The 26,550-nt window shown below is 37.3% G+C and overlaps 2 protein-coding genes across 6 annotated transcripts in view; both read right to left on the bottom strand.

The window, feature by feature from the left end:
- wdr26a (WD repeat domain 26a) overlaps nucleotides 1-1,074 on the bottom strand; it is a 52,976-nt gene extending 51,902 nt beyond the window's left edge. For 2 of the 4 annotated variants that reach the window (XM_088909591.1, XM_088909592.1), the window contains exon 1: nucleotides 322-1,074. In XM_088909591.1, the coding sequence (XP_088765717.1) occupies nucleotides 322-629 (308 nt within the window). In that variant the 5' untranslated portion in view covers nucleotides 630-1,074. The remainder of the gene's footprint in view (nucleotides 1-321) is intronic. The other 2 variants (XM_088909593.1, XM_088909595.1) reach the window with 1 other exon arrangement.
- Nucleotides 1,075-14,531: 13,457 nt separating this feature from the next.
- adcy3a (adenylate cyclase 3a) overlaps nucleotides 14,532-26,550 on the bottom strand; it is a 58,141-nt gene continuing 46,122 nt past the window's right edge. For both annotated transcript variants that reach the window (XM_088909597.1, XM_088909596.1), the window contains exons 12-20: nucleotides 24,891-25,007; nucleotides 20,161-20,420; nucleotides 19,445-19,526; nucleotides 18,141-18,299; nucleotides 17,795-17,941; nucleotides 17,013-17,132; nucleotides 16,192-16,318; nucleotides 15,529-15,653; nucleotides 14,532-14,868 (exon numbers count right to left, since the gene is read on the bottom strand). In XM_088909597.1, the coding sequence (XP_088765723.1) occupies nucleotides 14,686-14,868; nucleotides 15,529-15,653; nucleotides 16,192-16,318; nucleotides 17,013-17,132; nucleotides 17,795-17,941; nucleotides 18,141-18,299; nucleotides 19,445-19,526; nucleotides 20,161-20,420; nucleotides 24,891-25,007 (1,320 nt within the window). In that variant the 3' untranslated portion in view covers nucleotides 14,532-14,685. The remainder of the gene's footprint in view (nucleotides 14,869-15,528; nucleotides 15,654-16,191; nucleotides 16,319-17,012; nucleotides 17,133-17,794; nucleotides 17,942-18,140; nucleotides 18,300-19,444; nucleotides 19,527-20,160; nucleotides 20,421-24,890; nucleotides 25,008-26,550) is intronic.

A 26,550-nucleotide genomic window follows, 5' to 3' on the forward strand; every position in this document is an offset into this window, starting at 1 on the left:
AGAAGCAGTCTCGTTATTGCGGCTTGGTTAATGACTTATATCCTTTGTACGAAAGGTCTCTTGTGCATCTTTCGACAGAAAGCAGGTGATGTAATGCGACTTTTCACAGCCATTCAGGAACAAATACCTTTCTTGGGTACACACTTCATTCTCTTTAGAGATTTTGAGTGCCATTTCCAAAACGGCCACAAGATATTGGTGCTGCATTGTGCAAGATGGAACCCCCCCCCTCCCCCAACATATTTGTGTCTCTTGCGTCGATTTTTCTTCTAGATCCTTTATTATTTCGTACAATGGGAGTTTTGGAATAAATTTACTTACTTAAGGCCTAACCCATGGAGATGTTGCCCTATGAGCCTGATGACATCTTCCTCAGACTGCGAGAGCCTTTTCTTTTTCTTCATGGTAGCCCCAACCTCCGAGCCAGAGGCAGCAGCGCTAGAGGTGGCTGGGGCCCCAGAAGGTACCCCCGAAGAAGCCCCATTATTACTGACATTATTCCCGTTGTTACTACTAGATATCAGTCCGTTCGAATGTGCACCCCCGGCGGAAGAGGACTCTCCGTTCTGTGCGGTAGTAAGGCAGGAAAGCTCCTGGTCTTGTCCCTGTCCTGCCCCGTTGGACTGCATGTTATTAATGTTGCTGTTAACGAGGTTTCTGTTAATGTGGATGGCAGGCGTCGCAGAAGGATGTGGAGAAGTTGCAAGTCCTAACACCACCGCAGAGAGGCCCGCTGTCCCTGTCGAAGCCCCGGGCTCTCCTGCTCCCTCCGCCGCCGAGGCTCGGTGTTTCTTCCGCGGGGGCGGCGACGCTCCGCCGGTGTCCGAGTCGGAGGAGGAGGAAGCGGAGGCCAGAGTTTCCTCGCCGAGAGCGGCCGTGGTTAGAAGCCGGTGGGCCCGGGGATGGGAAAGGAGGTGTCAGTTCCCGGGATTCAGAGCTCTTAACCCGGCTAAAAATGCTCTGTTTCTCTCGGCTGTCTCTCCGTTTTTTGTTGTTGTTTCTCTCAAAACAGCTGCAGCCCCTAATGGAGTCCAGACATACTGACGTCACCGGAAATTCCTATACTACCCTGCTTCCGGGGGCATAATTATATAATCCATAGGTGGCGCATGTAAACATTATTTGCATATTGATTTTCGTGTTGTACTGTTTCACACTGAAGACTTCAATGTATATGTTACACAGTTAATAGTTAAATACATAGATACTTCAGAGATTAATACAACTTTATATGAATGTTTTTTTAAGTGTGAATTCTATATTACAATAAAAAAATCATCTCTGCATGTATTACTTCGTAAAGAGCCAGAACATCAATAATATTCATAATAATAATTAAACATTCATGTGAAAATTTGGACTGTTAAGTGTTAATTGATCATAATCTGAATATTTAAAAATTCTGTTATCATGAAAAAAAGTACTTGTTAAATTTAATTTGGTTGTATGCTTTGTTTTTTTTAAGATTTAACTCTATATCAGTAACCAAGAACAAATATAAGAAAGAGCACCAGTGCTCTTCTGCACAACTCACACACTGCATGATGCACAAAGGCAAGGTAACAGATTGTATTTGTTTGTCTGCTTTGTTGTACTGTACATGTTTGATGGTGCTTCACACGCATGTTATATAATGTCAGGAGTCTGAATTGTGAACTAGTAAACATGGTCTCTAGTTCTGTCATACCAGGGATGACATTCATTTCAGGCTGTGTGGACTGTATGTGTGCTTCTCTGCTGTGTGGTGTCCACATGTTTAAGCACACAGAACAGTGTGGGTTGGTGCCTTGGTAGGTGAACTTGTTTGGAGCAGAGGCCCAACAGTTTTGGACTGAGTATGAAAATATGACATGCTATAAATTATAGTGCTTGCTTAAGTACCATTGTTATATGGGACAAATTCCTTTTGGACAACAATACAGTCTCACACCTCACAGATACAGTTCTTATTATTACACTAAGGGCATTCAAATATTGCAATATAAACATAAAAAAAGTTAATGAAGAAGACCATTCTGCTATTCTAACTTGCTGTTTAGCCATTTTATGAAAATGAGAATCTTATCAGTTTACATTCCATTCTACATTTTCAGATTTTAAGTTTTTTAACTTAGACTAGATTTTAGGATCAAATTTTTCTTCCACTTGGTGATTCCTTCCTTAAAGACGCCACTTTCATTTAGAACACCAGTCAGTGTCTTCCTGTGTGTGTAAAACTTACACCTGTCAAACTCACATTTTTGTACCACTTTGGTCAATCAGGATGAATAAGGAACAACAAATAAAGATAGTTCCAGCATGACAGGGAGACGTAAGCCAGTTTTCTGAAAATAATGACAGTACAGTGTAAAAAGCCCCCAGCAAATCTCATGTTATAAAGCACAAGGCTGGGAAGATGTAAAAATGAATTGATCATGGCAGGACATGGAGAATGTCAGGGTATGGAGAAGATCAAATCATAAACTTGATATTTGCACATACAGTACAGTATATCACGCAGAATGTTCTTGGCGATAAAAGAGCACCATCTTAATGCATGGAATTAAAAACTTCCAAGTGGGACTGTTGACTGGAAAGTGGTGAACAAGTATTGGAATTACAGAACTCTTCACAAATTAAGGATTTCTGCAAATATTGTGAACTGTAAGAGTTCCATGATTTTCCATGGTTCTACTGAAGAGTTCCATGATTTTTTCAAATCATGCTAGTACAAACAATACTGTATCTGTCATCTGAAGTTCAAATCTAGATTGTCTGTCTTACCGATGGCTATTTTAACTACTGAAAAAAAACATACAACTTTTTTGAAAGTGTGCAGTAATGCTGGACAAAGTTAAACCTTGTATTCTTATGTAACATTAAATGTATTCTTATGTAATATTTTCCAACTGTAGTAAATGTATCTTTCATGATAAAATGGAAGTCAAGTTTAATCAGAAGGTCTCAAGTGAAAAAGGCATAATTGGAAAATGCTGCTTCATAAGGTTATGTGCTACTTTGTTCATCCCCTTAAACTCATTTTAACATGCCGCATATTACTTATAACAACAAAGAACCTGTTAAAATTGTGTTGGTTTCCTGGTAACAGAACATAAAATGAAAACCTTTTTGGCTGAATATACAGTACGAGTCCAATTTTCCAATTTTCAAAAGCCATTTCATTATCAAGTAATGATCCTGACACTGTGTCAGAAAACAAGAATACATCTATAGTACTGAGATCAACTAATAAGAAAAGTTTAAATCACTTTAATTGTCTTTTTTTTCAGTCATAGCCTCTTTCGAAAAAAAACCCAAATTGAATGCAGGGTAGTTGTACTTAATATGGTTGTATTTTATATTCATCCATCCATTTTCTAACCACTTCTATTAAGTCTATCTCAGCAAGCTAATAATAATCTTATGTTGTGCTTCATGCTAGCTATCTTCACTAAACTTTGTTTTTTAAGAACTGGAAATTTGTTACCCTTCTTCAAAGCGACTTTTCTCAAGGCTTGCTATTTGGATTTTGTGTCTCTACCTATAAATTAATTTTTTTATACATCGTTTTACAAATGTTAAGGTGCAAAACAACACATTTTTCAAAATGCCATTAAGTAACGTGATGAAAATATGCGATGAGGTGAGCTACCAAAAGATGTATGAATGCACTCATAAAAGAAAATTGTTGGTATTGTTTTCAGTTATTTAGGACCATGAAGTAAAAATAGAACAAAATCTCAGTAAGCTACGGTCACAAAGCAGGGCACACCCTGGACTGGATCTCAGGCCATCGCAGGGCAGACACACAAGGCCAGTTTTCCCAGAAACCAATTAACCTACCAGTATGTCTTAGGACTGTGGGAAGAAGCCAGAGTGCCTGGAGGATACACAGGTGAACATGGGGACAACATACAAACTCCACACTGATAGCACCCCAGTTAAAGAATTAAACGTAAGGCCCCAGCACTGCGAGGCACCTACCTTCCTTTATACTCATTATTTGTTTAATGTAATTCATTTTACAAGTAACATACTGAAGAAAACAATTATATTTATTTACTGTATATTCTGCTTTGGTAAAAAAAGAGTAATAATTCAGGCACACTGGGTTAAACAAATATTTATTAGCAATAACAATACAGACACTAAACAACACACAACAAACATTCAACATATACAGTAAGTTACACTATTTACAAATTTACAAACAAGGAATTCCAGAGGCTTATTGTATGTCCTGACCTACCAGAAAGTATTCAAATGGTCTATAACACCTATACAGGCCAACAAGAGAGATTAACCTGCCTCCTAAAACAACAGAACACGACCTAAAGTTAATTAGCTCTCTCTGTAAACCCCTTTACAACATGAATGGGAACCGGGCGGAGCGGTGGCTCTGTGGCTAAGGATCTGTGCCTGTGGCTGGAAGGTTGCCAGTTGAAATCATGTGGCTGGCAGAGGAATCCTACTCCATTGAGCCCCTGAGCAAGGCCCTTAATCCCAGCTGCTCCGGTGGTGCCGTATAAATGGCTGACCCTGCGCTCTGACTCCAAGCTTCTCTCTCCCTGTCTGTGTGCCTGTGTGTCTCATGGAGAGCAAGCTGGGGTATATGAAAAGACAAATTCCTAATGCAAGAAATTGTACAGTATATGGCCAATAAAGTGATCTTATCTTATCTATCTCCCTATTCCAAAAATGCATCCAATAAACCAGGAGAGGCCTTTTTTAACCCAGGGATTCTTTACATAGAAAAACAGAACAACAGAATGGGCATTGCTTTAAACAAGATTACTTACAAATACTTAACTCCGACATGGTATTTCTGGATGATCTTGACAAGAAGCTCTTGTCTTCTGTTTTTCTGTCTCTTGCTGTCTCTTTTTTAGGCTCTGTACCTGCCTGTTTTATGCAGTGTTCCTAGGCAGTTGATGATACCCTTAATGATTTACCAAGAACTTAATTAACTAAAGTAAGCTTTACAATTGCTTTGGTCACTGAATCTCACACCAGTTAATCTCAGCAAACATTTCCTTGCTTTGAAGCTCCCAAGACCTGGAAGTGCTAAAAGTAGCCAGGTGTCATCCATTGTATCTAGATTCTTCAAGGCACTTCAGTAGTCACTGTAAATGTAACAATATTTACAACTTTAACATTAACAAATCAACACATTCTGTCATAGTCAGAAATCATTTCAGCCTATGGATGCAAATAAATAGAGCATTTTTACACAGTAATCTGCTTCATTGGAGCCCAAAAGAGAATTCCTTCTATTTGTGATATTGTCGAGTGTCAGCTTAAAGACTGGTGGACTTGTGCAAATGTGGTCAAATGCTGAGTGCTTCACACAGTGCACTGATTGCAGAAAGCCTTCTTTCAAAAATGGCCTGGCTCACTGCCTTAGGGTGCTATGTTGCTGTGTTACGTATATTGCCAGACTAAACATTGCCAGCAGCACCTATGAGTTTTCATTACAATATTGATAGAGGTCCTAGAATACCCACCTCATAACCTTGTCCAGTCACCCAGTGATTCCGAACTCTTTGGTCCGTTAAAGAAGCATCCGTTCAACAATTTGCAAATAGCAACAAAATTCAGATGGGAATTGAATGTTGGCTCCAGAATTCTAACACAGATTTCAAGTTCAGATTTAACTTGAAATTGCAATGACCTGGACTTGAATCAATTTGCTTGGAAAATGACTTTGGTGGTCAGGACTCAGTTTCAACTTGGAATTTTGTGAAACAACACAGACTATGATATTAGTGACTCAGCTCCAGCTTATAAAATTTTTAATATTACGATACGTATGTAGAAGTTGCCACAAGCTTAAATGTTTTTCAGATGTCTCATTGAAGATGTGTAATTAAGACTCAACAGGGTTATGGTATTTGTATCACTTACTTCACTGACAGGCAGATTTTGACAAACCTGTGTAAAAGTCATTTTGACCTGGGCAGCTCACTAATAATCACAAAATTATGTGGAGAATCCTCTGATAATGGGTTAAACTCACCAATTGTGACCCACTCATACTGTATCTGGATGACAAACCATTATACCATTGGATGTGGATTATCCTGGTCGTTTTCATAAAAGTAATCTAAAAACGTTGTCATTTTACCACGAGTGCATCTCAGGATATGTTACAATAATAATATAAAATCTTACTGTCTACAAATGATGATTGTAAATATTTTTCTAAGCACAAGAGGGCAATGTTAGACAAACAAATGTACTAAAGAAAAACCACATTTGATTAAGTGGCTACCTCATTACAAATTCTTGTTTTTTTTAAAGATTTAACAGATTTGAAAAATATCTGGATACTGCAATATCATGAAAAGTTGTGCACATTTCCTTTCTTCAATCTGTCCATTAACAGTGATTCAGAGATGGACAAAAGCAGCAGGTCTGGAAAAACATTGTATAGCTGTAGAGGAGTCTGCACAGAGGGTTCTCTAGCAGCTCAACCTGATAGAGATAGAGAAAAGAGTAGCATTACAGGCTCATCAAGAGTACTGCCAGTGTGTGCAGTTCTACATGCTATCCATTATAACAGCCTAATCTCAAAATAATCTTATATTGTGCTTCATACTACAGTAGCTTTCTTCACTAAACATTGTGTTTAAGAACTGGAAATTTGTTACCCTTCTCCTAAGCCACTTTTCTCAAGGCATGCTATTTGGATTTTGTGTCTCTACCTATAAATTAAGTTTTTTTATGCATCGTTTTACAAATGTTAAGGTGCAAAACAACACATTTTTCAAAACGCCATTAAGTAATGTGATGAAAATATGGGATGAGGTGAGCTGCCAAAAGATGTATGAATGCACTCATAAAAGAACATTGTTGGTATTGTTTTCAGTTATTTAGGACCATGAAGTAAAAACAAGAACAAAATCAAATTCAATTAGAAAAACCCACTTAATAAAGCATGCAATCACCCCCTCCAACAATAAACACAATAAACACAGAATTGTCACATTCTGCAAATTAGGTTTTCTGACAAGCTTGAAGGCAACAAATTCTTCTCTTGTACAAGGGTGCATCTGAGTCCCTGGATGTTTCCTTGGAAGTGGTTGACACATAGAATTCCAGACAGTCCTTCTTCACATCACTTTCAAGGTACTGATAAAACAGTCAAAACTATACTGTATGTGAGCACACACTATCCACTATTAGAAAAAAAATACAGACAACAAAGACAGCACTTCTAACAGAGTGAGAAGATTATTGGATCTCTTCTATGTCTCATACTCTAGTCAAGGACCAGCATTCAATGACATGGAGATATGGGCAGCCATTCATCATGGTGACTTCCCAGTCAAGGACACCACCACTTCTGGACCTGTTATGCTCACTGGACAGAGTTATTTCTGGAATCAGGATCTAGTGGCCTATTCATACTAATTCATACAAATTTGGTAATAATAATTAAGGTTCTGTTGGCATTTTACCCATATACATTTGGAGACATTTTTTTTCCAGCACCAGCTATCCACCCATGTTCTAAGTGCTTTATCCAATACAGGGATGCAGGAAAGCCAGAGCCTATCACGGCTCTGAGTGTGGGAATTCTGGGTTTGGGGTTATGTTGAGGGGCATTCTTGGTCTTGGTAAACACACTATCAATGCTGTAACGGAAGTCGTGTAGTGCATATTTAGGACCCTATGCAGACGGTATAATGTGGAAGAGACTGGAGAAGGGCTACGGGGAAATAAAGGAGGTGAATGGATGGGAGGACAGACAGGGGGCGGTGCCGACGATGATCCGGTCCAGTAAGAGTCCAAAAGGGAAAAAACGGGGTGCAATCCAAAGTCCAGGTAGCTGGGGGATCAATCCAAGACAGTTAAAAACAGGAACGTGACGGAACCAGAACAGGAACAGGGAAGTTGAAACAGGATGACGAGGCCAGACGCTCTGAGCCCTGGACTCAGATGGTCCGGACGCCGTGATGAAACCTATGTCGTCGGGTCTCTCCTGGACCCGCTGGTAGGTGGGCTTCCAGGCGTCCGTCTTCCAATGCTGAGCCAAGAGCTTAGGAGGCACATGACTTATATAGTGACGGGTTAAACAGAAGACAGGTGCACGTAATAATGAAACTAATAATAAAAGGTCAGATCACCGTCAATGAAAAAAGCTGCATATTATGGGTTAATTATTGTAGGTTAGTCATGTTGCTTTGTAAAGAAAAATCCTGTGGAACCTTGAGATTGGCATTGTTTTCAGAATAGAGGAGAGTTTTTAGTATGTCTGGGTAGTATGGGAGTGTAATATACTGACGTTTTCAGTCTCTGGTGGTAAGTAGAGGCTTAAGTTCAGAAAATGAAGAGTGGTGGATTATATATTAACACAAAATTTTAGATTGGTATAATGATGTAGAAATTGCTGCAGTGGAATGCAATGGGTGGCTTTGCCAGAAAACAATTTACAGAGTGCATTAACCTTGACCCAGATACTTTATTCTTCATCATTGTGCTTATCCTGCTCATTTATATTGTTTGTAAGCTTCATAGTCTCTGTACCTTCAGTACGGAAATGTTCAAAATAAATGTTTGATTTTAAAAATGTTAATTTGGTGTGAATTGACATAATCTAAGCATGGAGAACATACAATTGTTTCTCATACCCAACGTTTTATTCTAAGGAGCCTCAAGGCTGAGAAGGTTTAATGAATCTCATGTGCATATCATTACCCTCATTAGTGCGATCTTTCTACACCATTTGTATACATTGGTTGAATTGTGAATATTTAGAGGATGTTAGTGAACAGTCTTATTTTTAAGACATTTGTTTTAATCATTTTAATCAGCTTTAAGGCATGTCTTTCAGCGGTTGGTGAATATGGAATTTTATAGTATGCCCTTTATCTTTGGCTCTGACCCTTTCTTGTGACATATGAACCTTTTGTTAATGAGGTTTTTAATATCCAGCCCAACATTTTAGTCCTCTCAGAATGGAACAACAAAAGCACAATGCATCACCTGGAAAGAAGAATTTGCAATATGTTTTGGGGAAAAAAAACAGGGTGTGGAGTTCATGAATACTGAAACCAAAACAAGAGAAATTTCTGAAAAGCCTTCAAGGTTGCGCATATCTATTTTCACTGTTAGATTTTACTGAAACTGATGAATGTTCTGCTGATATCCCATACCATACAGAAGCAGCTCCAAAGTTATACATTATACTTTAAACATTAGACATAGCTGGCCAGAGCAAATATTCTCCAGGTCTACAGTCATGACAACTTTTTGAAGACAATTCTAAGCTGTTCTAATGGAGTTAGAACTCCAACAGTGTTTATTCACTGCGGGCATTCAAGAGAAAGGTGGTGAAATTCACTAAGCACAGACTGAATTTACAGTGAAATAACTTGCATATTTTCATTTCAAATTATGTCATCACAAGCTTTGAAAATGCTGTGACATCAGTAAACGTCTCACAATAGTTGGGCATAGTAAGAGCACCAGAAGAGAAAACCTATAAAAATGATTTTTAAAGTGTGAAACAAAAAGCTTTATTTAACAGAATAAAGCATCGGGAGATGCTCTGGAAAAAAGTAGCAATACATGTGGTTGTATTTTGGAAAAAAAAAAGAAGTCTTGCAGAGCAAGCCATATTCCCAAGGTTCTCCAGAACTCAACAGATATTAAAAACTGTTGATTTCAACTCAGAAGGCAGTGACTGGCGTCTGTAGAAGATCAGCTGCAAATGGTGGATCAACATTTTACCCAACTGCAATATTAACCTGTTTTTTAACTTTATAGACAGATCAACTTAAGATATTTTAAATGGTTTGTGAAAAAATTATATAACTGTTCTTTACATATGTTCTGCACATTGTGGTCTCCTTCGAAATGTCAATGTTTAAACCTTCAATGTTATTTTTTCCCCTGAACTGCCCACATGACACATAAGTTTGAAAACTATTTGGAAAATGTTTTTAAACACAAAAAAGTTCATAATAACTAATAACATGAGGAATAATGGAACAAGATAAAACAAGGTAAAACCTTCAATAGTTTTAAGGCCCAACCAATTTTTGCAATCACCAGTGGCGTTTTGAGTAGTAGTAGTGTAGAGTAGTGAGGGCTATGACCCCTGTGATTTCACAAAGGAGAAGATGACGAAGGCAGAGTCCTCCCACCTGCTCAGCAGAGCCAATCGGGTTTTAACATGTCACAGGCAATGCAGCTGTACTGGAGGTTCAGTGCTGTGCCACCTGCCTCACCAACACCACCACAAATCTGCAAGAGCTTGGGTGAACATACAGGTTAATGTGTTTTGCTAACAGCCCTGGACCACACATTCTCCCCTACCCTTAACCAATAAGCCAAATGTGTAGAAAAGCAAATCTTGAAACTATGAGATCTGCCTTTTAAATGTTTATCATTTAGTTTGATCTTTTTAATTCAACCCAAACGTATGCAACTCCACTCCTCGAGGCCACTTTTCAATGAGCAACTGATTAAATTCTAACTTTGTCTGTGATGTGTTAAAAAACAAATGACTAATTAAAGGATATGCTTTCTGATCCAAATAATTAAAATGGAACACTAACTAAAGGATCCTGCAGGTCTTTGCAAACAACCTTGATTGTTGACCACATCAAGCAGTAAATTGTTTTGTGAAATCTAATTATGTTCACAATTGCGACCATTTGGGAAAATGTGTTTTTCAGCTTAAGATTCCAAAAAATGTAGCTTTTGAACAACAGAATTGTTATTGGTGAAAAAACAATAGCTGTGTATGGAAAGAAAAAGCACAAATTTCAAATCAGAACTTTTAATAAAACTTTCTTCTTGTTCTTAAATATATATATATAATATGTAATATAAAGAGGAGCAGAAGCAGTGACAAGAATTAGCACACAGACCAGTGCAGATTGACAGTGTTTCTTGTTCAAAGTTTGGATCTGAACCTTTTTAAACCTCAGAAGGGATCCAGGACCAATTGAAGGTGTTATAATCTGAACTGCCTTAACATTTATTGTTTACAGTTTAGCTTTATTATTTTTATTAAGCAGTCATTCTTTGGCCTACATGAATGAAAAATAAAATTTAATACTCCTGTCGTTTAATTCTGTTTCCAGTTTTGGTGTGATATCTTCACATTATTTATTATTTTTACATTATATAAGCAACATAAATCTAACTGAAGGGTAATTATTAAGCACAAAACACTTAAGAACCACTTGTTTATGTCCGCATGACCAATATGTGTCACCAATGTCATTTTATTCTGGAGTCTATTTTATATTCTACTGTTTAAAACATTGGTTTAGCACACATTACAATGGGCCAGATATTCAAAGATCCTGCAGACTTAATTTTTGCTTGATGATAAAAATTAGTGCTGATTTGCAGTTCTGGGAAGAATAATAGTAAGATTCATAATGTTACAAAAAGTTTCAAAATCTGAATGGATTTGAACCAAAACAATTCTTAATTACCGTCTAAATATGGACTGCTGGGTGTCCATAAAAAAAATTCCCTCAGGGGACAATAAAATCTTATCTTATCTTAAATGAAAGGTGTTAAAAAGCAAATTTTGACATTTTCATACTAATATGTTTAGTTTAATAATTGTTTGTTATCACTATATTTATTCATTCTTTGTATATTTTCAAAGTTATCTGGACACTGACTCAACCTGACAAACTGACAGAGGGTAACAATACTTATGTCTGCAACTCCATAAGGTGCACAACTGTAAATGAAACTGTCAGCTCATATTTCCACATCTGAGAAATTACTGTCTGGATTTACAAGCAAAACATAAAATCATTTGCAACATTTGTACTTGTTATGCCAAATTTTATTGCCTCAGTCAGCATTTAGGGCTTTCATATTTTCTTACAGGGAGAGGGAGACAAAATGCAAATTACGTAAATTAAGTTAAAGTATTGGGGGGGGGGGGAGAATGTTCTCTATCTGCTAAAGGCAACAATTGTTTTTGTTCACCTAATAGGGACTGCATTTCAGCTCACCAATGCATCCCTGACACTGATATTGTAAATCAGATTGTAACCAATTGGTGAGTTAAGATTCCAATAACCATGTTTCAGACTCAATACATACAGTATGCTATGTGAAAGCAATTAGCCATCAAACTATCAATATAAAGCATTTCAAAATAAACTAGTTTATGGAGATGCATAGTAATGTAAGGGAGTAAGGGAGAGAAGAGTAAGTAGCTCTCGAAATGTGGAGGTTGGAGTGATTTACGTATCTTGTAAGTTGACCAGTTAAATGCAGCTGATTTGTGGTTATGTTAGCCAGGGCAGATTTAGAAAAAAAAGGGTTTATTTAATTCTTTATTTACTCATAAACATTACTTGAGAAGACAGTTTCATTTATGATGAGGATCTGGAGATCAATTTATATACCAGGGTACTTAATGGGGTAACCTGAGTCAAGTACTTTGCTCAAGGGAACAGCAGCAATGTCCCACCTAAGATCCTACAAGCCTCTTGTCAAGAGCGCTAATCGGTTCTCCGTGCCCATATTTTATACGAGTTACATCATAACCTGGAATATTTGAGCATCACATTAGGAACCTGGCATATAATATTGGGCATACGCAAAGTTCTAGAAGCCACAGTTCTAATGTCTAGTGCACAATTCTAAAGAGCTACGAAAAAAACATGCTGCAGCAGAAAAAAATCAGATTCTGTTAAACTTCACATTGGCTGTCAGTAACAAAAAAGAGACAAATATTCAGCTGTTATGTTAACTAAAGGTGTTATTTTCATAACTGATAAGCAATGCTGCAGCAGGACATCAGATTTATAATGCCTAAAGTAAAGTATGTTAAAATGTTGCTGTGTTTTCTACATGCTTTTTTCTTCAAATTTATACTCAGCTCTTGTGCACTTTGAAGGAATGTTATACAAAGCCCATTTACCCTGTCTGAACATTTTGTTTTGCCAATTATAATTATTTTTCTCTCTTGTTGCCAAAACATTTGTACTCCTATCGTAAACAGTTACCCACTTAGTCAAGGTCTTTAAATAGTGCTTGGAAAACAAAATGCTTCAAACATATGAAATGAATTGAGTATGAATTAAAAAAAACATTAAAGAAATCAAAGGATTTGTAAATACTTTCCAACTGCAATTCATATTTGAAACATTTTCCAACTTTCCAAAGATTAACTTGTAAAGAACATAAGAGAATCTCAAATCTTGTAATAATCAAAGCTCTTGAATATCTGGCCCCTTGGTTTGATATTGCAACCTCAGATTTGTAGAAAACAATTACTATATTTTTAATTTTGTCTTTGATCAAAGTAGGAGCTTTCCCAAAATAAATGTTCTTTTCTACATTGTCTTTCTAGTCAAAACTGATAATAATTCAGTAAACTGAAACCTGATTTACATAATTATCAATTTTATGCAAGCTTTAGTTATTCATACTCTGCATTGGTCCTGAATCCCTCCTGTTTTTCATAGTTTTACTGCTTGCATAAAAAGAGCATGTACTGTATAGTTGGTATAGAAAATGTAGCATAAGAGGAGACATTGTTGTACTGAGGGAGACCTGGAGATTTCAATATCCCACTTTCAGTCACTCCTAGAGAAGAATAAACTGCAAGAGAACAATTACAAGAAACAAGGTCTGGGGCTTAAATGGAATGCCAGCCAGTTCTTACAAGTGAAAGAGGTTTAACTGGGCCTAGGAAGTATGAAGAAAATAAGCAGCCAGGTAGGAAAGACAACAGCAGGGATGTTTTTGTCTAGAAAAAGCTATATCAGTAATGGCAATAGTCAGATGCAATAGAAAGGCTTTCAATTATTATTGACCAAAAATAGCTAGTTTACTCCAGCAATCTAATACATTTTAAGTAAAACAGCTTAGAGAAAACTAACACTGTTTACTGGAATATGGAATGACCAGGCTTACAATAAAGCAAAATCGAACGTACGGACATTTTACATGTGGACTAGGATTGTGCAAATATACTAGTTTTCTCTTTGTTCCACTAAACAAATCATGGAATCTGAATTATGAACTAAGAACCACTTTCTGGAAATAAATGCATTTGGTGTTAAAAATGAATGATATTAAAATTAAATTGGAAAGAAGATGAGGATGTTTAGGGACAAAGAATTAGCAATTCTGCTAAGGCTTTGAGAATACACAGAGGCGGTTGGTAAAGAGTCTAGGAGAAAATGCTGAAAGCAGTCCTTGACCTGGTTTATATAATCCAGTGTTCCACGTGAAAATAAGGTTTTTCGCCCTTGACCAAAAGCAATGTATTGCGACTGGGGCTGCAGACTAATCAGCATTTGCCTATGTCCTTTTAAAACATCAAAAATTTCCACAGCAGCCCTAGTCCTGTGAGGAAACCAGATAGTCTTTTTATTCCGTTCTAGAAATAAAACATTTTTGACTGATCAGCTGGGTCACGAGAGGGCTCTGAATGTCTGAGGTTCATCTGTATGTCTGACTTCGAGTTATCATCTGTGAATGAACGAGGAAAAAATATATCGAGAAAAAGAAATCCTGGTGTATGATTCAAGGTGAAGAAGGTCTAATCTCAATTTTTCAGCTGGTTTCTCAGTTTTTTCATCATTTTTCAATAGAATTTTCCTTTTCTTAAAAAAAGAATGTAGGTAGTCAGAGAAGTGGGTCCTGCAGTTTGCCTTTAAGGCTTGATCCCTGGTGTCCATCAGTCTTGCATGGCTTAGTGTATTTCTGTCATGAACTGTCCACCACCTGGTGTGGCAAGGTGACTGAGGAGCCATTGATGAAGGAGCCCTGCTTCTCCCTGCCTTTGAGAAAAAAGGTCAGCAGCTCCCCTTTGCCCTTCACGTAGATAGGCCCGCGTCGCACAAATCGAAACCCGTACTCCTTTAGGATTGTATAGGAATCCTCCACAACCTGGGGAGAGACAGAGAAAAGACATTCAGGCACCTTATAGTTTGAGAATAATATCCTTGTTATTTGAAGCCAACATGCATCAGAGCTACTGTACTGTTCTAGTCCAATTTTTCAATGTTTCAAGTGTAATTCTGGACTTTTCAATTAACCCTCCAAACACCAGTACCTAATTTCAATCTGCTGTATGTGGGATGTTATCCATTTCTTGCAACACCAACAAGCCAGGCTTGCTCTTTTTCAACACTACATTTTCAGTTAATCTATGCAGCTTGCACAAGAAGCTACCTCTTTAACAATTGTAATGGATGAGTTCTGGTGGTAAATGAATATGGCTTTCTTATACTGGTAGTGACTACAGACTCACCACTAGGTAGTGTCATATACAGTATAGTAGCAGAGGCACAGTGTATCCCAGCTCGAGACAATAATCAGATGGATTACGTATAGATTATGTCAACAGTATTCCATATTATGCCCTTTCACATGCTATAAGAATTGCTGAAATTTCTCTAAATCCTTACTTTCAGTATGATAGATTATTGATCAAGCTCCAAAATCTAATTTCCTTTGGATCCACACATCTGTTGTCTTTTACTAATGATGTCTTTACTGTATATTGACTGGTTACAAACTTTTGAAAATTCTACTGTCCCTGTATACCTGAATGTTGCCCATCACTCCAGTAGACTCCATTCGGCTGGCCACATTCACAGTGTTGCCCCAGATGTCATAGTGAGGTTTCCGTGCTCCTATCACTCCTGCCAGCACTGCACCCTTATTCAAACCTAAGCATGACAGCACACACAGAGGCCTTTCATTAAGGCATTTCAACACTACAACAACATATCTTAAAATATGAATTTTACTTCCAAGAAACTACTGGATGAAATGTTTGGATCACTGAGCTAGAAGCAACCACATGAGGAAGATGGGCTGAATGGCATTCTGTCATTTGATACCTAAACTTTTATCCTTTATAGATGGAGATACTATGTTTGCAAGCAATGACTAGATTTTTGACAAAAAACACTTTTCATGCAAGGTATCATTTTCCCCTAAGGTTCTCTAAAATGCAGGCAATTAAGCAAACAAAGCCTTCTGAAGCAAGCACTTTGGTGAGCTTTGTGTGACTTTTCAGAATGGAAAGAAAAGTCATTTCTGACTGAAAGAGCTGTTGTACACCATCATTATGGCAGCATTGTGCATTGTGGTAAGATGCTCAATCTCTTTAAGCACTACAGAGTATTTTTTAACAAAAGAGGGTGACAAGCCTATACTTGAGGTTCATGAGGTTCTTCCAGTGATGCGGCATCAGACACTAACCGATACGCAGCATGAAGTTGTTGAAGGACTGGTAGTTGATGTTCATTAGGGTGACCTTCATGGCCAGGGCAAAGTCAGCCAGATCTGCCAGGTGCTGCCATCGCTCCTTGTCTGATAACTCCTCTTTCTGGCGACAGAAAAGAAAAACAGAGAACGGCACAGTTGCCATGGCATGGACATCTATCATCCGTGTATGGTCAAGGACCATGGATGAACACCCCACAAACACTGCCATTTAAGTGTTTGTCAGTGCATTCTCTTTCATTTCTTATTCAACTTTAAGTAATGGATTTTATAATGAATTTCAGGAGGGATGACAACAGCCAAGTTCAATCAGACTCAGCTGTCAGTAATTCACAATCACTCCTGATGTCATTTCCTCTCATAAAACATTATAAATACAGTACACTATCCCATTCTCTCCCTCACATACAGTACATCTTTTTGCACCCCACCTCCACCTCTGCAGCTGCCCCTTGGTCAATCCTCCTCTGCATGGAGGCTGGGGTCCTAGCCTCTTCGTACTGTGGCCAGGAGGTTAGCCCTCAGGCAAGCCAAATTCGACTAAAACACTCCATAATCCTTTCAGTACACTTAATTCTTGGGTTTTGTTACTCCTAGTGAATATACAATTATATTATATATTCTTTGGATATATTGTGACACACTAGTCAAGCCTGACTGTACAGACAGATAAACTAATTCAAGGAAAAAAAATATTATTTTCTGTTCTTCTTTGCGTTTCAACAAATATTCACATTTCACTGAAAACTGACATATACTGTAGGTTTGTACTGCAAGTCGCAAGTTAAAGGCCTTACCTTCAGACTATTGTTGAATCCATTGGTGTTTATGTCTGGAGTGACACCAGAGGCTGCCATGTATGTGCTGCCAATGGTTTTGATTTTCGTAATGCATCGAAACTGAGGTTCATCGAGGAGCTGTAGGGCAATGTAAAGAATTACAGATAAACTCAGTTGATTTTATCAATTTAGTCACGAGTCTCTGCTTCATTTTTAGCTTACTATAACTCTGTATTGATCTTGTCAGTTTCTATCAAGATGTTGTAAACTTGAATCATGTCCCCACAAAGTATCCTCTGTTAAAGGCTACTAAGGCAGAATGATGATAATGTTTATATATGCCATGATTTTATATATGCATTTATTGTAATTGCTATGCATTGAATGTTTCCCAGACCTTCATTCAGCAAGTAACCAAAACCATAGAAAACATTCTTCATGAAGTTCTACAAGTTAATTATATCATGCCCTTAAGCCTTTGCTTAATATTTTATACACTGTACCTTAGCCATTCTTGTTACATTTTCCTTACTCACATATTCTCCCACATTTGGACTGTATTTTGTTTAACATTAAATGGTACATGACACAACAATGATACTTAAAACTGTAAAGATTTTAAAAGGCAATGTGGCAACTCAGGATCTCATTTAAAAACAGGCTTACTTTGTTGATAAACAAGAACTGAAATTCACATTGAGCTATATCACATATTTTCAATGTAAATAATTAATATTGACTTACATAAGAGGCCTTAGTTATACAGTAGTAAAGGCTTGCAGATTAAAAAGATTACTCACACTGTCGAAATCAGAGATGATTTCATTAAGAAACCGCAAACACTCAATTCCTCCATTGTTAATGCTCTCTTCAGTGTAGAAGTCAGAGAAATTAGGGATTGATGCAAACATGACACCAATCTCATCATATGATTGGCTGTAGAGCTCCTACATATAAAACAGAGACAGTGAGTTATTAGAAAAAAAATATTTTTACAGGTTTCAGTTATCTGACATTCTCCCTGGATCTGATTTTTTTAAAATTCTAGTACAGGTAGTATACGTACATTTCTTCCAGTAATATTTTTTCTCATTCCACACCATTTTCTTCCTATATGCTTCTTTTGAGCTACCCTCTGTCTCTCACCTCGTCTCGTTTCTTAGAGCCTAGAAAGTGACGAGCCACGTGTTCAGGCAGCATGTTGGTTACAAGAGCTTCATTCCAGCGACGCATCTCGTATACCTTCTCCTTCTGGTCATGAACATCAATCTTCCACAGGAACAGCGTGCGAGCCAGCTTCTCCACCTGGGGGAAGAAAAAAAAACCAGTGGCTGGAGAGAAATTGTACAGACATATTACTGAGTGAGTTTATTACAATACTGTTCAAACGTCTTTATTATCCCCTGAAAACAGGCTTGTTTTTTGCAGGTTCCTTATATATTTCAGATGCTACTTTGTAGCAGCAAGGCTATGGCCAGCCTTATTTCACCTTGGAAATAAGTCTAGGAACTGGTCAACTTCTCTGTGCCATCTGTATAGGAAGGTTTTGTGCGAAAGGGCTCTCATAAATTGGACACTCTTTGTGTCTTCCAACTCCCAAACATGGCCATTTTAAAATGGCTCCATCTTGACAACACCAATGATATAATGCCCAGACTGACTCATCTTGTTCTGTAGTTCCACACACAGAAACATGTGGACTCCTACCCCAACTGGACATCACTATTCATATATGCATGGACAGGATCTCCGGACCAATTCTGTGCTTTCTTCATGACAACAACTTGACAATAATCATGTGACTGTCCATGCCACACTACTAATTCACAAGAACTTTTAACGAAAGAAACTGCTACGCTAAGAGAGACAATCAATAAAACAGAATTCTGCCCAGAATGTCCGTAAGCGTCTAAAGAAGGTTTTTCATAAACGCCAAACTGTGATTTTGTTTGATCACTAAAATTATACAGTAGGACATTTGTTGACTGTAAAAAAAAGCATATTAAATGGAGCAGATATTCAAAGTGCAGGCAATGCACCTAGCATAAAGTTCCAAATTTCTTTTGAAGCTCGGTATATCTAGGACTGCAAATCTACCCATCTTTAAGCACAACTGTATCAAGATATTTTCACAAAATTCTTTGAAAATGAAGACTGACTGGAATAGATGCCTCTAACATCCTAACCCTCATCACTCCCAGAGGATGGTAATAAAAAGGAATATACTAACATATATTATTGCATTTCAAAAGCTCTCACTCCCTCCCCACAGGATTCTAGACTCATTTGTATTAAGTTATTTCTAAATGTATGTGGATGGGGAGGCACCTGTGTATTAAATTCTACATTTTTTATTGTGAGAAATCTGCAGGAGGCTTGTCTTTACTCAGATTTAAACTTTGTTTCTCTCTTATGCAGCCTATGTACTGCAAAAATTAAAATGTACTTACATGACGGGCAAAGTAGTAGAAGCTGAGCATCATTATGAAGATCATCACTGTCATGGAATATTTTGAGGGAACAAGGGAGGACCTGGAATTGATCAGAACAGTTCCTTTCAAATTCCCATTTTTAGCTTGGAATTATGCTATAGTATCTTTTGTTCCTGTAGCAATAGCAGGCATTCTGATGCAAATGGCTGTAAAGTATGTGCCATGTCATACAGTAGGATATTAAATCTCACCTATTGTCAGATAGGTACTGTACATACAGGAAACAATGAAACATGCAGTTCTAGTACTTCCTGCGTACTTCCTGCGTGTATCGGTTTTAATACTAAACTGCTTCTAAAAACAATATTTTGATACGGTTGACCAAATCCCACAATAATAACAAATCTAAAATGTTACTCTTTACATATATAAATCTATAAAAAAAATCTATTATTCCTTTTAGGCTTGAAAAAGTCCTAATATGTCCATCAAGAATAATAACAGATGAAAGTGGACTTTCAATTTTCTAACAGTTGGATATACTAAGCCATATCTAATCAACAAATATAAAAAAAAATTCACTGTACCATAGTTATGAAAATTTTAACTCAAAATTAAAAGGTGAATTAAGTGTAATCTTTCCACTGCAGCCAATAATAACCAGTGAGGTTTTGTAAAATGTTCTTTGTTTCCCTTAGCAATGAAGAAAAGAACCATGGTTAGGTCCCACTCACATGTACGTTTTGAAGCGCATTTGGTCATACTGGTCAAAGATGTCCCTCCAGCTGTAAATATTAACCACGCCAGTTGCTATAGTGATGAGCAACATGAGAGTAAGCTTCACCATGTGACTGACTTGCACCAGCATGGTGGTGGCCAACAGAGCCAGCACTGCAATGTAGCTGTAGTACTTAGGATTGTCTACACAGCCTCCTGCTGTCACACCCATCACAGTGTTGTTCTGAGATGAATGAGGGGGCTGCAGACAGCTGAGCTGTAAGACAGAATACAATGGTTCAAATAGAGTGCAGGTTCAGAAGAATTGTACCATTAATAGATACCATGCAAGACTAAAATAAAATACTAACAGGCAAGAATGGAATAATAAAATTAATTATTAATTAATAGATTTAAATGTAGTCCTAAATGAAGAACATTATAGAACTCTGTGGCAATCTCAGCATGATGGCATCCTATTTTGCGAGTTTTATTGAACTATTCCAGTATGAGCATTTTAAAAATCACATCGTTGTGTAAGACATCACTTAAGCATGGTATTGTTAAACCCCAGTGTGTTAATGACTGAAAAATAGACAAATGAATTCTAAGTGACTATGGTACATTCATCTTTTGCCATTTATAACTAATTTTAAAAGAACTAATTTTGAAATCACATAAGAGAATGTCTGTAAAGAAAAGACTAAGACAATGTTTTAAGAAATATTATATAATGTATGTACTCGTTATCAAATGCAGGAATGAAATTGCACTTTTCAGACAAGAGTGTCTCATCCATCCATTTTCTAACTGCTTCTTCCAATTCAGGGTTCCGGGAGAGTCGGAGCCTATCCCAGCAAGCAACAGGAAGCACACACTCCGGATGGGATGCCCGTCCATCTCAGGGCAGATGCACAAACATGTGTGCACACACTCACGCCAGGGCCAAATTTCCCAGAAAGCACTGCACCACCATGCCTAGAGCATCTCATGTTCTTTACAAAGCTTAAACACAAACAGGATGGATAAAAATGTATTTGTCAAGCCAAAATATTGAGATAAACTTTTTAGCACTGCTGCAAACAATTGATCTACTCCCAAAACCTTAATTTTATTCTTACATTTCTGCCTTTGTCAACCTTGCATTAGTTGCATAAACATAAATCATACCAATCTGATTTTCTTCTTATATATCCAAGTTACAAGAAATTTAGTAAAAATGGCATCCAGTGACAAATTGAAATTGCAAAAAGCTTTTGACCTAAAGCAGACCTAAAACAGTCAATAAAGCAATCATGAAAAACAATAAGGAACAGGCACAAAAGCTCTTGTGGAGCTTCACCATGGAGCGATGATGGCTGTATGCTATTAAAAGGTACAGTAACTGACTAAGCAGTGGTAATGTAGCTCTCAGGGGGATTAATTAAACACCTAAAGCCAATAGGGCAGGAGTGTTTAAGGAAGAAGCAATTTTCCTTCTCTCCTAGACAAAGACTATTGTTTAATAACATCATATTATTCCTGTCAAAACAGCAAAAGTGTCTTCTAATTTATGTCTCTATTGGGACATTTATTCTAAAACAAGCTAAGGAAATATCTCCTACATGATTCCATAACATGGAAAATGCATCTTAAGTAGGGAGCCTCAGCCCTTTTAGGGTGCATGGCAATCATAATGACTCTCACTTCACAGAGAAAAAAAGAGAACTTCATACAACCCTTTGCCAAAATATCATTAATAATCAGTAGTTATGAAAATGGTTTAACATCTCACATGAATGAAAGTCCCTTCTGCATTGTACTTTGCCCTCACACCATTGTCAGGCATAAATTCCCAAACCCTTGCTGAAGCTTCACATTAAACAAACAAAAGCTCAGTGGGACCTCCTTTTTAAATACGTTTTGACACAAATCTTTTTTTAATAATGCAATTTATTAAGTAAGGCTATAAAACTTCAGTTGTACCCTTACAAATGCTATTGCACTTAAAGTTCACTTAATTGCACTTAATGACTTAAAGTCTGCCAATAACTTAAGAGCTTTGTTTCTGTTTCCTGTAAGGCTGTAGTCCTTCTTTTACAGTATGCAAACATTTGGATAGTTGTGTGCTGCAGATTACATTAAATGTGACATTTGTGAAATTCTATACAACATTACATATAAACATTACATGTGGCTGTTTTCATTAACAAGATTAAGTGAAATATCCATAATGACTTAAAACGCATTCTATAAGCTACCATTTTAGGATTCTGATTAAGTTGATGTCTGAACCTCTGAGATACCAGGTTCAGAGAGAATTTGATGGCCTAGAGTTGAACCAGGTATCAGTAGTCTAAGCTCACACAAAATAACCCAAAGACCCACATTAAAATGATTCAGTTTGTGTCTGTCAGTTGATATGAAAATGTTAATATCAGGGTCCCTTCAATCATATTTAAGGGAACATTTGCTACCCCAAGTGTAAAGAATGGATAATTCTAGTTGCTAAAGTTGAAATGATGGTATCTGAACACTGACCTCACCTTTTGGTGTCAGATAACCTGTAATAATAGAAATCAGGCTAATGAAAGAAAAGTGCAATCTGATACCCTACCAAACAAATCCACCTTGAAATCATTGGATTTCAAAGGGATTTCACCATAACTCTCACAGGGAGAAGATTTTCAATATGACAATAGCCCAAAATGACAGAAAACAGTTTTGTGAAAGTATTCAAACATTTCCACAATATAGTTTTTCATTTTATTTTAGATTTAAGTGGGGAGGGGGTTATTTTGAAAAGGATAGAACATTTCTAAGAGACATCATAGGTGTGTTGGAAATAATATTGCATTGCTCCATTGTTGCTATCCTGTATAAGCTTTTGATTGTTATTCTGATTACAATAAAATGAAAAAAGGTTTACTACCCAATGCCTTTTAAAGCAGCCACAATTGCCAAATTGCTTAAAGTATTCATAAAAACTATGTGTCATGCCCTCTGCAGCCAGAGGGCGCTCCTTCTCTGTCCTGTCTCATTTCCGGTTCTTTGCTGTCCTTCCGGTGTTTCTCTCTCTCTGGGGCTATATATTTCCGGGTCTTTCATTCTGCCTTCGCTCAGCATTGACGTTCAGATGTCCTGAAACCCGCCTAGCAACAGGTCGCCCAACGTCCGCTACCTGAGGGCATAGGTTTCTATACGGCATTTCCTGAACAGCTGAGCCCAGGCTAAACCCCGTCTCGCCGCTACGCATAGGGTCTTTTGCTCTCCTGCCGTTCTACGGTTCGTCCCTTCCAACATCCGTGATACTATGAAGTTAGTCAGATGAAATACAAACTCATACTCATTTGATGCCATAGCAATATAAATTGATATAATTAAATGCTAGTCAACAGACGTCTGAAATAAATCAAAACTTTGATCCAATCCCCAGCTACAAATTTATTTATCTGATTTCTATATATATTGGATAGAGTCTCAGGCAAACTAAAAGACACAGGCAAAAGGCATATTTGGAATGTGTAGTTGCAGGAATGTTGCAGTCCTGATTTGATTTGTACCTCTGTTTTTTGCACATTTTAAAGCAAACGTTATGTTGATTATTATGATATTGTTATGGCTATTGGATGTGACTATTGAAGTGTTGTTTAAGAATCTAGATATAATGGTTAACACCTCACTGGGTTAAACATTTACAGTTCTCTGTACTTCAAAGCAAGGAAGGAACTATGGTGCTTACTTAGTTGTGCTTGGTGTGAGACACATTGATCAAATTAATCTTCTGGTTTACCCTGGTTAATTAAGTTCTAGGTAATTAATCAATAGTACAGGAACACAGCATAAAACAAGAGAGAAGTACAGACATGGGAAGAGACAGAAAGAAGACAGGAGAACAAGAACGACACAGAAAATAAAGCATATGCCAAACAAGAGCTCCTTATCCAGAGCATCCATAAAGATCAGACAGGAGTTAAGCATTTGAACCTTGTTAAGAAAGCTTGCCATTTGGTTGTTTTTAGGAAACTCTTATTTCTTGTGCAAAGAATCCCTCATTTAAAAATAGCCTCTACTGGGTAGTGGGTGCATATTTGAAATAGGGAGATATAGTAGGTTCCCAATAATTTTGTAAACCGGATGATTTACATAGAGAGAGAATTAACTGTAAGCCATGTTCTGTTGGTTCAGAAGGCAGGTTAATCTCTCTTGTTGGCCTGTGTAGGTGTTACAGAGCACCTGAGTACTTTGTAGCAATCTGGAGTTTTTCTGGTTGGTCAGGATGTAACCCTCTAGGATGCATTGTCATTAAATAGTGCAAGTTGTACAGTATGTTTATGTTGTTTAGTTTGTCATTGTCATTATTAATAAATGTTTAACTCAGTGTCCCTAAATTATTATTACTCTTTTCACCAAGGCTGTGCCAGAGAACAAAGAACTCAGGTGTTTCTAATTATACCAACCACTCGCAGGGCACACACAGAAACAAAGACATGTCAGCATGTTTTTGGACTGTGGAAGCAAACTGGAGTAGAGGAAACCCATGTGAACATGGGGAGAATATACAAACTTGGTGCAGATAGTACGCCACGTCCAGAATTAAACCCATGTTATTATCATTCATTGCCCTGAATAACAGACCTTCATAATCGTCTTATTTTCCTTCTATGTCTTGTCATTAGTCTTTACAGTTAACATTCTCAAAGCTTTAACTGTGTGCAAATTTGTTGCCAAGGTCAAACAAACTAAACCAAGAAATCAGACTACTCACCATATCCACAATATCCGCCATGGTGAGGATGAAAATGGCAGACATAGCCCAGGTGTTTCGGGCCCAGCGTGTACGGTCTATCCAGGTGGAAAATGAGACCAGTTTCTTGGGAAATATCTACCAGGAGAAGAAAATGACACATTCATGGGAGTTCAATCTTCTTGCTCACTACTGCTCCCTCCAAAAGGCACTCCTTGTGTCACAACCACTCTTTATACATCGCATTTAGTTTTCAACCTTATGAATGGGTTCAATATAACACATGCTGAAGAAGTGCTCAAAATTTAGTTGGTTTCTGTTCATTTATATCCAAAATGAAAAGACAAAGCAGGACTGCTAGCCAAGAGAAAGCAGGACAACATCTCTATTTCTCTAGAAAGTCAAAGGAAGATGAATGTTCTGAAACAAGTTGTGATCTGAACTTTGCAATAAAATAAAAAAAAAACATATGGCATAAACATAGATAAAACAGTATGCACTGGCAACTGTAACTGTTTGTACATTAGGAGCTGTAGTATGAGTTAATGAGTAATAAAGGACAATGTATTATATTATCCATAACGTAATATGCAATGAGAGGTCATGGTGAAAGTAACAATAAAAATAAAAGATGATATATACAGTACATATATACTTTTAGAAATGTATTTTGTAACAGTAAAGGAAATCTCATTTAAGCTGTGCAAGAAATACTTTATACTACAAGCACCACTAATATTCATCACTGAGTTAATCATGTTGGTTAAGAAACAGTAACAGTTTAATGTTTGATAATTATACATGGAAAGACAACTAGAAGGCATTATCACAAAGTGCACAGTACTGTAGGGTCTCAACATCTGCGGATTGAACATTCAGAAATTGGCTTATTCATGATTCTCGATGGGGTTTTGAATGAACGAAGAGCAGAGTGGGATGAAAATGAGCAATATTGCAACTTTGATATTAGCGGTGCAACACATTAGGATCCTGGAACAAATCTAGCTAGTGTGTGAGCCTCTCCCTGCCCTCTGCCCAAGTGCCCATTAACCAGCTTTTACATTTCAACATGGTCCTGTTGTTATATTATTCACAGTTCTCCGTGTTCTGTGTCAGGCAACATTTGCAACAATAGGCTGCAGATGACTTTACAGGCTGTTCAACAGTTTTACTGCCTGTTCCAATACAGTGGTGCTAATCAAGGAGGCAAAGAAAGCGTAGGAATCCGCAAGATACAGAGGAGGGATTTATTTTTACTGATAAGTTTGTGATTACTGTTGTTTCTTGTAGTTTCTAAGTGTTATTTAAATTAATTTAGAGCCAATGCATTAGTACTTTAGTTAACTAATAGAAGGGTGAGTTACAGTATGTCTTTTAACCATACATACGATATACTATAGTATATAGTACTGTATGTACATGTATAGTACTGTAGACTTGGTTATTTGTGACAGCTGGGAATCTCAAGACCCTAGTATACAGTATGTGAATATTCAAATAATCACATGGAATTAAACTTGGTTTAAACTTGGATTAAAAATCACTTGCATTAAAAAACAACATATTGCTCACTGGATCTAAGACTTGGGGTGTAACTATTTATGTTAACTGACTTCTAAAGAGCCATAGGAATCCTAAGTACTACTTCTTAGGACAAATGAATGTTCACCGAAACTTAGAA

The sequence above is a fragment of the Atractosteus spatula genome, chromosome 2 (assembly GCF_055471065.1).
Source record: "Atractosteus spatula isolate fAtrSpa1 chromosome 2, fAtrSpa1.hap1, whole genome shotgun sequence".
Classification (NCBI taxonomy): Eukaryota; Metazoa; Chordata; class Actinopteri; order Semionotiformes; family Lepisosteidae; genus Atractosteus; species Atractosteus spatula.